The sequence below is a fragment of the Lepisma saccharinum genome, chromosome 3, assembly GCF_977018435.1.
Source record: "Lepisma saccharinum chromosome 3, izLepSacc3.1, whole genome shotgun sequence".
NCBI classification, from domain to species: Eukaryota; Metazoa; Arthropoda; class Insecta; order Zygentoma; family Lepismatidae; genus Lepisma; species Lepisma saccharinum.
The window spans coordinates 74783156-74796772 of NC_139231.1; the positions used below are offsets into that span (position 1 = coordinate 74783156).

General features: G+C 38.2%; 1 protein-coding gene across 4 annotated transcripts in view; it reads left to right on the plus strand.

Annotated features, from left to right (window-relative positions):
* Sirt2 (Sirtuin 2) overlaps nt 1–13617 on the plus strand; it is a 39893-nt gene that overhangs the window by 17516 nt on the left and 8760 nt on the right. For all 4 annotated transcript variants that reach the window (XM_083119954.1, XM_083119952.1, XM_083119951.1 and 1 more), the window contains 2 exons: nt 2100–2332; nt 11764–11887. In XM_083119954.1, the coding sequence (XP_082976080.1) occupies nt 2100–2332; nt 11764–11887 (357 nt within the window). The remainder of the gene's footprint in view (nt 1–2099; nt 2333–11763; nt 11888–13617) is intronic.

The following is a 13617-nucleotide window of genomic DNA, read 5'->3' on the forward strand; positions in this document are numbered from 1 at the left end:
TGTGTGTTTGGCGCTTGAATGAGGTGAATGTGAAGTTTATATATATATACTATAGCTGCATTACAAGATAAGATATATTCTCGATTATGATGAACGATTTTAGGGGTGGTCTTGAGTGATGGGCACCCCTGTTTAGTAATGAGGGGCAGATGAAGTATAGTGTTCAGTAAAGCTAAGAAAGAACTTACTTTCAGTAGACACGCTGTCGTAATTAAATACGTTGTGGGGTTTACGATATGGTTTAAGGGCACAAATTATATGATTTGGAGGGGATGCACAATTGGCCTTGGGGGGACACCCCTGTATTTAGTTCATTTCAATAAGGGTTGAATTTTATTTGGTCTACTGTATTATATTACGACGGATATGGGAGGGGAGGGGGGAAGTGCAGGTCACCTGTTCCCCTGTCTGATTTAGCACCGCACGCCACTGGAAGATACTATTCTGAATTAATAGATATGTTGCTTTTATCATGTTCCGAGAACTATAAGAAGGTGTTTGCAACCCTTATACTATAGACAATTTAATAGAATATCTGTCCCTATTTATGTGTGTGTGTGTGCGCAAAAGAGAGAGGGGGAGGAGGGAGAGTGAATGTATTAGTTCTGTTTCTATATAAATTAGAGATGAGACAGATTAACTGGTAATGGGTATTATTGACTGATAAACATGGAGACATTTTAGTGTAGTAGTCCATTTTCTTAACTTTAAATGTATAATTCGTATTTTCTTAACTTTATAAATAAAATGTATAATTCGTATACCATAATTTCTTAAAGAAAATGTCCAAATGCGCAGTTCCTTTTTCCTGGGGCAAGGGCAAATCCTATTGCAGTCAGCTGGTTATGTGAGATCTTCATGGAACATTTACACTTTAATAACAAATCTCTACAATATTGGCAATTTTTTGATTGATACTATATCACTATCGCCAAAAATTTCACAAGAGTCGATCCCTGGGTTTTTGAAAGTTCTTAGTGTGGATCTTGAGATAACATGCTAAATGTAAATTCATAACAATTGGCATGCGACTGTCACTTTAATGTCAGGTGCCTGTATTTTTTTTTTAGTGAGTTGAAAAGCTTCTGTTGATGTCTTCTCAATTGGATTTCACATTTAAATGAAAACTAGAGCTGATGCAATACCAGTGCCAATATGTCGGTATTAGAAAGTATCGGTTGTATTTTATTTACTGATACTGTGAGATACTTTTCCAGCATTTTAGTCTTTCGCAGGGTCATCAAAGATGCCACCTTCATTGGAGTCTAATAATACTACACATTATCAAAAATTTCAAGTTTTCATTTATTTTTCACCAATATTGTGTGAAAAACTGGATTTTGGATTATGTAACTGATATTTTAATATTTTAAAATAATTCTTGAATATTTTGAAGCAAAACTGCGGTAAATTGATGCTTATAATTGGAGTGGAATATTTACTCACTAATATCAATTAGCATTTTAAATAACTTTTAACTGTTACAATTTTCAAGTATTACTATCTGTGGGAATCAGTAACAGTATCTACATCAGTATGGGTAACAGCTCCAAGTAATATTGGCTCAGCCCTGATGAAAATACACTACTAATTTAGTATTACAACATTATGTAACACAACATGCAAAGTATTAACTTATACGTATACTTATCCACAAAAGCTAAGTTGAAAGTAAGTCAATTTTCCATGTATTCAACACATATTCTCAACAGTGGTGCTGATATTGCATTGTGATCCCTGACAGATCAAATGACATATGTATTAACATAGAATCTCTGGACATGTTTTAAGAAAATATCATATTGAAACCCTTTTAGTTTGTCAGTTTTCACTAGCTGTATGAAATTGCTCAAGTCATGCAGAGAACATGTTACAATTTTCTAATTTTGGCTCAGCCAGGAAATGCATCTGGGTCGTAGGTATAATTCCTGGCAGAGCTGCGATTTTAACCCATCTTTTCAATAACTTTTAATAAGGTTTTTAGAGTATTTGTATTGTACAGGTCATTATATGATGAAACAAATATATATCAGTGCAATTATCATGTGTTCATTTTTCCTCTATCCATTATAAATTCTAAATACATTTATACATTGCAGCTGCAGGGATTCCAGACTTCCGCAGCCCAGGCTCTGGCCTCTACCATAACCTTCAGAAGTACAATCTTCCAGATCCTCAGGCAATATTTGAAATAGATTTTTTTAGAGAGAACCCCCGCCCTTTCTTTGCTTTAGCCAAGGAACTATTTCCAGGTTCATTCAAGCCAACAGTTTGTCATTATTTTATCCGCCTTCTGCATGAAAAAGGACTTCTACTTCGTCATTACACACAGGTAATTTTTTTTCAGTCCTAGTACTCCCTAACAAGTAATTATGTCAATTTTTGTGTTAATTATTTGTAATGTAATAGAAACAACAAGAAAAAAAATATGGGTCATGCTAGAATTGAAATACTAGTGTGTGAAATAACGGGAGGATTACTAGGGTTCCCCAATCCTAATAAGACCCAAGTACCCTGACAAAAAAGGTAAATTTCAAGTTCTCTGCTATAGAGCGTCTCACCCCTTAAAAGTCAGTATGGGTTAAATGGAGTGCGGCATTGCCAGATCAACAAATGGATTCGCATCGAGTCGCTGTTAATTCCTAATGATTGCAACAAATTTACTTCCTTAATATCGTATAGGAAACATCAAAATCTATGTATTTGATGCATTTTGGAAAAAAAAAATTATAGTTACCTCAAGATTTGCATGTAAATATTTATATTTCGACGTAACTATTTACCATTTTACATTTGCATTATATGTGTAATACATAAGGATATTGAATTTTCACGATGCGCGAAATCGCGAAATGTGAAAAAAAGATGCAATTTTGAACATTCTGCACGTAACTACACCCCAATGATGAAATATGCACGAGTTTTATTCGCGAACTAATGCGAAATGTGTGCTTTTCCACGAAATGAATGCTTTTTCGCGAAATAACCGTGAAATATCATCAAATTAAGTAGAAAACACGCAAAAACCGGCAATCGAGGTTGTGCGCGGAAACTGTCGATTTGTAACGAAACGTTTGCCTAAAGTTTCCTACCACTTGCAGCTGAAGAACGTTTTATTTTCGATCACATCAGGAAGACGCTGCAAATTGAGATTTCCCATGCACATAATCTCAGTTCGAAAACTTTGCTCCCTGTCAAGCTGCATTCCTTTCTTCCCCCAAATGTCTACTCAACTTCCAGTTTCATTGAACTTGCTAGCTTTCTTTGCCCCTGTACTATGGCCTCTAAATACTAAGCCTTGTCTAGCAAAAAAGTAAACAATCCTTGCCCCTCCCAATCGCCGCTACTGGCAATTACAGTTGAAATCTAAGTACCTGTGTATGTGTACAGTTTATAAAAATGAAGTAGTTTATCAACTTATAGCTCTTTTGTATGTTGTTTCCTCTCATGATGAAAAAGTGTGTGCCAATTTAATTTTTTTCCACCGCTGGTATATACCGCTGATCTAACATTTTATTTACCGCTCTCCTCAGTTTTTATTTACCATAAATTTGTCTCCCTAGTAATACACGAAAGAACTATTGTTACTTCTTTCGTTGAATGTTGTATTCTTTACATAAACAGAATTAAGTAAATGCAAAACCAAACATAAAGATACATTTTTTATGGAAAATAAAGTACACTACACTTCCTACGAACCGGGGCACCTGCCTGCAACCAGTGACGTTCGGTGATGTCGACACTTGGGGTAGCAATCAGTGGCTTTCCCAAGGGAGGTTGGTGTGGGTCATAATCCCCCTCTCCCCTTTAGGGCCCAGTATTCCTAAAAATAGAACGTCAAAGAAAGGAAAGGATTGCAAAATGAGGAAGGGCTACTGAAAGGAAACACGTGTTAATCCCACCCACTGTCGAAAATCCAAAACATGTTGATTTGACTATTAAGCCAGAGATCCCGGGTTCGAACCCCGACCTGGGCATGGGTGTTATTTGTGTTTCTCCCTTCATCAATTTTACCGTACCATCTTGATGATTAGCCAAAAGTGTAGGAAAAGCGAAGTAAATCAAACCAAATTAAACAATCACAATGATTTGATTTATGCTACTTAGCGTCGCTGTCACATTTGGTTAATCACGAAGATGGTACAATACAATTAATCAGGGGCGGCGGCAGAAATTTTCGACCGGGTGGACAGAAGCTGTATATTGATAGATTTGGGTGGGCAGGTATGTATAAATGTAAGGTCATATATAAATACATGTTCCTGATTTTCCATCATAAAATTATGAGTTTTGACTGAAACTTGGGGGTTAATGATCACTTTTCTTGGCTTACAAGGTTATTGCAACTGACAAATGTATCTGAATGTTTGCAGTAACGGCGATCGGGTGTCAAAATGTGGGGGCAAGGACAGTTTACATTTTTGGTATAAGAGTCTTAGCATTAAGAGGTCATAGTGCGGAGTCTTAGGCATTAAGAGGTCATAGTGCGGAGTCTTAGGCATTAAGAGGTCATAGTGCGGGTGCAACAAGTTGCAAAATGTGGCGGGGGAAACTCCCCCCTCGCTCCTCCTAATCGCCGCTACTAAGTATTTGGATTAAAATTAATATCTTATTGGGAATGTAAACACACACACAAATGGAAAAAACAATTCTTTGTTCATTCTGCATAAAGTATCCCTAGGCTCATGAAAGGCTATTTTGATAAAATTATCGCCCAAAAGTAATAATCAAGTAACATTGAAAAATCTGTTAAGAATTGAATACATTTCCTAAGTTGCTATTCGTTTTCTGAAGTAAGTCTTCGTTACTCATGCGGGAGAAGTAACACACGTATGGTTAGATGAACACATGCACTGAGGGGGATCATTGACGCACCTGCGTCATAGGAAATGGGGGGGGGTCGTTTCGTTTGATTGACTTGTTATTGATTTCTAGTTATGGTTATTATGTACAGTTTCTCTACCTACCTGTGGGTGATCGCGGCGTTGGGGTTGAAATGAAACATCAGCTCTTATGCCTTTACAATCGGTTTGGATGGGAGTGGCCGTGCTGTTCGCATTAATACAAGGTTAGTCAAGCAGACAAACTATTAAGAATAAGGTTCAGTACACTAACAATGACAGGCTTTATGTTAGCAAACATGAAAGCCTAAAGTACCTAATGTATACATATATTGCTTAAATATGTCTGTATTATATTGTTCCGCAAATTTTGGGGGGATGAGCACCCCTGCATGCACTAAGGTAACAAGTCAGAGGCGAGGCGTCTGGTCATCGGGAGATGCGGCATTGACCTGCAGAATAATGAAAATATTGCATTTTGAATATTTTAGAGAAGAAGTAAAAAAAAAAGTAAGCATACTTGCATAATTGTGCGAAATAATCCAAGCGACAGCATGAAACTGCTGGAAATACGCAAGAGATTTGCTAATCTTAGCACATCGATATGAGGCCCCAGTACTACCCCTCGCGCCAAACCCTCCCGCCAAGTTTTCCATTGAAGGCAATGGTGTTAGTAGCCTCAGCTCATCGCAGAAGTGGTGCGAATCCCTGTTGTCTTTGTCGGTGCCGAGAACAGCCGAACGCTTCCGAACAGGCAGACCCTACGACAAGGTCCAACAACCTCTACTTTGTCCCACTCTTGAAGGTCTGGGTCATAACAGGTCCTTTTTTCAGCCCGCATCCCCATGCTTACAGCCACGGCAAGGTTTCTCTGGAGTCATCAAGATTCTTCCGAGTGTACAGTGGATTGCTCAAGGAGGGGTGGTGAGGGTCATAATCCCTGCTTAGGCTCAATAATCTTACAAAAAGAAAAAAAAGAACGTCCAGACAGGAAAAGGTGGCAAAATGAGGAATTCATGAATGACTACTAAAAAGTACATGTAACCCCTCCGCTCTTCGAAAATACTGGGCACACCAATACGAATGTCTGCTATTTCCACTTGTTAAGAGGAAAAGTACACATTGAACGATATGAAATCTGCTTTTCATTATCAAAACACAATTGACGGCGGACCATTAAAGACCTTTAAACGTGACAATTGAGGTGTTTTCATTTCAGATTTGATCATATTTAATAATTCTCATCGTATGGGATAGAATTATGTGTCTTTTGTAATCGTAAGGTCTGTAGTATGAGCTTTTACATTGAACTGGCAATGACCTTGGCGTTTATCGCACAGATATATTGTACCTCCCCCCCTCCGTTGAAAGATCGACCATGACGTTTGGCAAATCTTGCGATGACTACCTAAAAATGTTACGCTTCGCCACTGGTAACAAATAGTTACATTTTGTAGAATGTGAATTTGGACACAAGGAATTCATCGAAATTGATCACCATACCCGGTAATTCATCTCTTTTTCACAGACGACTATCGAACACACTCAAATGTCAACCAGCTCTATCCTACCCAGTATACCCTTGAAACTTCAATCTTGCAGGCGAACTAGTCTCTGGCGCCTGGAACCACAGTCAAAATAATAATTTGTGGGTGGGTTGAATTTTCAGTGTCTGCGTGTATTTGTTTACACCCTTCGTCACTTTCATCTAATCACCATTGAACCTCATCTTCGCCATTAGCCAAAATTAGCAGAAAAGTGACTTCACATAGAACAAATCAGTCAAATCAGCAACAATTTACTCTTCCAAAAGTGGAGTTGCATTAGTTCATACCCCTTCCAAAGTTGAGGTGGTAGTTTTAATTTCACAGTGTTATATTGTTGGATCAAGGCAGCTAACTCCGTGTACAATAACGCTGTTTTCCGAAAGTCTTAAATGCTTCCCTCTGGCAATACACCCTCTTAAATGAACGCATCTTCTGTGGTGATAAGATGACACGTTCTTTCTGTATACTTTTTTCTCCAATGGCATAATGTTGTCGCCTTACAATGCTCTTTTAATCAATGGTCAACGGAAGAAAATAAAATTCAATTCAAAGAGGTTCTGAGTTCTACTGCCCCCTCCCCTGGTGGATCGGACTCCACTTTAAACTGTAGGTTCAGTCCCGATTAGCCTATCTGAGCATAAAAGTGGATTTGAAAACAAACAAACAAAAAATTATTTTGCATACTTCGTGATAATACTTTCTTGTTTTACTTCATCTGCATCTACAGATTCTGTTGACCTTTTCGGTTCAACCTCTGATGCTTCTAAAGTTTAAACCATTATCATCGTGATTGGTTAGTTCTCTGACGCCCTCAAAACAAAGCTTTCCTACCAACTCCTTCTTCTTTTAATTCTACGTAAGTTAATCACAAGAAAAATCGCATGATTACGTAACTGATAGGCTAAATTTATGCGAGGAACGAAGATTTCTAAATAGAAGTAGCCAACCGTTATTAATTCAATAATTCTGCATCCCAAACCCAGATAACTGTTACATCAAAATTTATACACCTCGGTATTGTAGTGGTTATTGTGATTGCTTCTTATTAGTATTTATTAGTAGAATGAATACAAAGTTGTTATTTTGTAAACCATGTAGATATTTGAAGATGACATGACGCTAAGATGGGTTTTTTATTTGTTTATTTAGAGATTTTTAAAATCATACCCAGGCCGGGATTTATATATGTGAAGACCCGGACCTTACAACACCAAGACCTCACCCCAATCCCCTCCAAAGTTTCAGTTATAACTTTTCTCCAAGCTACATAAGGTGGTTAGTTATACGTATTTCTACATTTTTTCATCACATCCGAAGTACCTCATTTTTTTTCTTTATGTCGTACTTTTCAAAGCAGTTTTTCCCCAGTGAAGGCCCAGAGCTGCAGACCTCAAAGTCACCCTAAATCCTGATCTCATCTTGATCATACCCTGCATAATTTTGCACCTCCTAGGCCTAGTAGCTGCTTCTAATCATAGAAGTATCAATTGGTCACAGCTTTTCTGTTTCAAAATCTCTAATTCCTTTTGCTTTTTAATGACAAAGTTAAGACAGCTTTTTATGGGATGATGATATGTGAACATTTCTAGTATAGATAATATTCATGAGTAAAATATACATGTAATGAATACCAGAATACACTTATTTATTGAAACATTCACATTTCCCAAGTATATGTAAATACTTAATGAATGTAAATACTTAGTGAATTTGATTGGGTGGGCAAGCGGGTGGGCACAGGAATTTTTGGGTGGGCGCTTGCCCACCCGTGCCCACCCCTGTCGCCGTCCCTGCAATTAATGAAGACACAAACACAAAAAACACCCATGCCGAGGTTGGGGTTCGAACCCCCAAACTCCTGGTGTCATAGAGTGCAGTGATAACCACTACCCCGCGGTTGGTTGATTTGGTGTTTAAGTCCACTTTATGTACATAAAAGCTAATCGGGACTGGACCCATAGTTTAAAGTGGGATCCAAACCACTATGTGTGTCCACCTGGTACCGATCCGGGGCTACTTGCACTCCCCACGGAGGTCGACCGACAACAACGATGAGTGGAAAGCTATCTCTAACTATTCGGATACTTTGGTGTCGGTAAAGCAAACTGCATATTTACTCAGTGGTACGTAAATTTCAATTGGATTTTTGAAACACCATATTTGCATATGATTAACGTTTTTCCAAAAAAAATTGCATTCCTTGATTTCCCTAATTTCTTCATCTCACGATCCCGTTACTGAAGGATCCGAGCTCGAGCCTTGGCCTGTGCATTAGTGTTCCTTTGTAACCACTTTTCATCTGTTTAATTTAATCAACGTTCATCGTGATGGCAGAAGTTAGGTAAAGTGATGGAAAAGCAAGCTAATGAAAGGAAAAAGAAAATACAAATAATTTTCTCCCAGTGCATCTGCAGGGCACTGTGAAATCAGGAGTCCAGAGTTCTCTGTTTATGATTGTCCCTCATGACTTCCATAAGCTCATAAGCTACTTATCGCGATAAAATCCATACAGCTAGAAAAAGTGATGGAAGGTGGCAAAAATTAAATTTATTAGAGTGGATGAACAGGTAACAAAACACACTTTTTTGTAGTTTCTTCTTCTTCATTTGGCTTTTTTAGTTCTGGGATACACTTTACATTCCAAATTATTTCATTATTCACTGCAGAGTACAACACACAGGAACAAGAATGCGCGCTCGTCACGGGTTCGAATCCCAGCCTGAATTGTTCTTTGTGAGGTCCCTTCATCAATTTCATTATATCATCACTCATCCTCATTTTCGCGATAACCAAATGTGGCAGAAAGGTGAAGTAAAATAAACCAAACCAACAACAACAATTAGAATGCACGTTTTCTTGCCCAAATTAATACATCCGTATTCATGACTGTTTAACTTACCCATTTTTTTATTGGAGGCCAAATTATTAGAATATTTAAAAAACACTACTAAAACGAGAGCAAGAGATAGCGTGAGTAAATATTTGTTATTTAATCATTATATATTCCATATTTGAAAAAAATAAAAGAAACCATAACATTTACGTCTGCACATAATACAAGTACGTTCCCATTCATATAGAAATAAAACTACATCCCATATCATACAACGTTTAGAAGGTTGTGTAAATACAGAGAACATAAGTACTGCAGAAAATTTTCCCCTGAGTTCTTTAGAGGATTTACAAAGGAATCGAAGGGAAACCAATCCCCTATCTGTCCTATAGGAGATAGACTGGAGGACCTGAAACCACGGACTTTCAACCATGGGAGCGGGGGGGCAAAGGGGCAAGGGAGGTACAGGCAGAAATCTTCCCTTTCGCTTCAGGCGGTTGTCTATACCTGGATCTGGGAAGGCGGGAGAAGAGCCAGCTAGGGTATTCAGGCTTGCCAGCTGATCACATCGAGGGACGAGAAGCACGTGGAAAGAAATGTTGCATATGAACTGAGGCTTCAAGATAATAAATATTGTGATTTGAAAATAATTAGAGATGTGAGATTGATTGATCTATCTCTGCTAGACTAGCTACTCCTCAGTGCACGTCACTGCCTGCAACTGAATTGTAAACTTGATCGCACGCAATGAATTTGATACGTGAGACAGCCCACATAAACAAACTACGATTGCGGAATAAATAACGGTGCTGTGGAGTAACAATGCATTCTAAAAATAACTTCAAACAATGGTCAACACTTTTCTCGCTTGGTCTGCATGTGTATCGCAACAAGTTGAAACGTTTCTCGCTAACCAACTTTTTCGTGTTACGGTCTGATGATTTATACAAAATATCCAATGTATGTGTGTGTATATATAAAACTCTCCTCGTAAGCAAATTAATTCACTCAGGCAAAGAATAGCATATCTACAAACATCATAGATCCTGTAGAAAAATAATTGGTGAAGTTGTTCAAGCAGTTTGATATTTATGGCTTTTAAAGTATTTACTAGAAAAAAATTAAGCGTTTTGCAAAATTGCATAATTATGAAAAATCAAGATCACATTAATTTATGACAGGTTATATAATGCCGTCAGTAAATAGAGCATAAAAAACTCTACAGGATAATGATTTCACTGTTTGAAATTTTTGACTTTTACATGTTGTAAATTTTGTAACATCTCGCAAGGCAGCAGTGGTAGAGAAGGACAGAGCTATTGGCGAAACTCATATATTAGAGAGAGAGGGAAGTACTCCATTTACTTTCATACTTTTAAGGTTGAGACACACTATAGTTGATTTTATCCCTCACTCCATAATAGTATAGGTATTCAGTCACATTTACCAGGATGAATAAATTGTTTTGGGAGACAGAGATTGATGAGCCTCCACACAGGTGTTAAATGTTCAGTAGAACAGACTAGGTACTGATTATCACCTGGTCATGCGTATGTGTTACCAGACAGGTAACCATGTGCTGAGGCCCACACCCATGGAATTACGATGAAAACAACTGAGGGGAAACTTGTTGTTCATCTGCCCCTACACCACTGTTGAAAAAGAAGTTGAATGCTACATCTGCAGTGAAGAAAATCTAGTGCTTGTAGACTGGAGACAGCTGACTTGTCGACAAGCCATGGTATGCATGGTCAAAAATACCACTGAGACTCAACTCCAAGCTTTAAATAGCACCTGACAATTAGGAAACCACCATCCTGTATCACTGACTCATGTTCTCAACCTTGAATGGTTTCTCATGAGTTGACCCGAGAGCAAGCTCAGCAACATGCCACACTTTGTTGCAAATTGCTACAAAATTCACATGACAGAGTTCATGTGTAAAGATACAACAAATGTTAACTTATTTTAAATATTAGTTCTCTAAGCAAAAATCATTGAGATTTTTTGTATAACTAGAAAATAAGTAATTGTCAGAGAGTGAACGGTTGGAAAATACAGTGGAACCTTGATTAAATGTTCTTTGTGGAACCAAACATAAAATGTGAAATCCAGAAACATAAAATTGGGGTTTCAATGTAAATTTTTGAGGAAATTAAAACCTGATCGTGTAATTTTATATTAGTTTCCCCTATGTTGTTGTTAATGTGCATTTATCTTCCTCCAAAGAGAGTTAATTTCCCTATAGATACAAAAATGCATTTCTTGTATGCACCTGAATCCAGCAATGGATAATTAATTGTATACCATGTTGCTTTGTTGGGACCAGGGAGATTAATTGTATCATATTAAAAAAATATATAAAATCAGGACTCCACTGTATCAGTTGGGTGGTATTTTATATATGTTTAAGTTCAAATTTTCCATCCTAAACAGTCATTCTCATTCTCAAACGAAACTGTTAGTAAAATATACTTTTAGTTCAAAGTTAGTTAAAATTACAAAATCTGTTGGCGGAACTCATCCTTTTTTTTTTCTTTAGAACATTGATACATTAGAGAGAGTAGCTGGAGTTCCAGGTGAAAAAATAGTGGAAGCTCATGGAACTTTCTTCACGTCACATTGTCTTGGATGTCATAAACCTTACACTTTGGAGTGGATGAAGGGTAATTTCTCATTTTTGCATATTTTTTATTTAAAACATTCCCGAGGTATATTATAATTGCTAATTATGACTGCAAATATTTAGTTCAAGGGTTTGCCTTGAATATTAGGAAAGGCTATTGTTGTTACTTTGTCTTTTTCTGTTTTGGTTAATTTACTAACTGCCAGGATAATTAAAACTACATACCAACTATATACTACATTGATACAGGGTTTGTCCGGAAAGTAATAGGACTGAGTCGATTTAAAAAAAAATATTGAGCCAATCGTTACAATTCTTTAAAAACTTTCAAAGTAGTCTCCTTCTTCGTCGATACAGCCCTGCCAACCCGATTTCCAATCATTGAAAGCGTCACGGAAGGCATTCTCCGGAATAGCCTTTAGAGCCGCGGTGCAAGATGCTTGGATCCCCTCTGTCGTCTCAAAATGCTTGCCTTTCATCGGCCTTTTCAGGTGAGGAAACAAAAAGAAGTCCGGGGGGGGGGGGGCCACATCTGGGCTGTAGGCCGGCTGCGGAAGCGTTGGGATGCCTGCCTTGGTCAGGTAGCTGGTCACAAGAAAGGCGGTGTGAGCCGAGGCGTTGTCGTGGTGCAACTTCCAGTCGGCTGCGATGTCTTGTCGGACCCGATTGACCCTTCGTTTGAGTCTCTTGAGCACTTCCACATAAAACTTGGCATTGACGGTTTGTCCAGGAGGAACAAATTCATGGTGGACGATGCCTTTGATGTCAAAAAAGACAATGAGCATCGTTTTCACTTTGGATTTGCTCATTCTTGCCTTTTTTGGGCGAGGAGACGCCGTCGTGTGCCACTCGAAAGGTTGCCTCTTTGTATCATCTGGGTAAGCCTGCTTGATCATATCAAACGTCTCTGTCGCAGATTTACCGAGTTTCACACAGAATTTAATCGCATACCTCTGCTCTAACGAACGCTGCATTTTCGGCTTGCACCACTCACAGAAACACGTCGCGCGAAAAAGCCTGTCCTGACTCTCCGGGTGCTCGGAGACAACTGACTAGCCGCTTGTAGGTTAGGTAGGAACCCCCTCTACCGAATACAGTCAGTGCGCGCGCGCTCCGAAGTACAGTCGCGGCGAAAAAAAAATCAGTCCTATTACTTTCCGGACAAACCCTGTATATTCACTTTCTTAATCTGTATGTGATAATGTATGGAGGTATGTTGGAGTGCTCCTCTATCACCCAAATTAAAGCTGAGAAGATTTGACCAGTAAAAGATCTGCTACATTTTGTCTTAATTTATCTATCTTTCTAATTGAGAGTTCTACTTTAACCCCTCAACTAATTTTTCCAGTTGTCTTCTCAATGCTGATTCAATATCAAATGCCTAGCTTGCCACCGTTCACAAAACCATTAGGAAATAAGCAGTGCCGCATGCAAAAGGCATGCAGAAGACTACAAGCGTCGTTAGTGATCTCAGAGAAATGTAGTGTGTAGCCTTCCCTGGCAGTTAGTTGCTAAAATCAATAGGTCATTGAAATTACGATATTTTTTCATAAGTAACGTGGAATTATTGTGGCATCGCCAATGGCATAGTGGTAAAGTCATCAACTTGTAATTAAGGAGTCCTGGGTTTGAGGCACAAGTTGTTCGGAATCAGTCCTAGGCATAAAGTGGACTTAAAACCAAAACTCAAACAAGAATTATTATTTTATGTAAATCATCTTTCTATGCTCCAGTTTGTGGTATATATTTTTATGCATTTCTTTTCTTTCA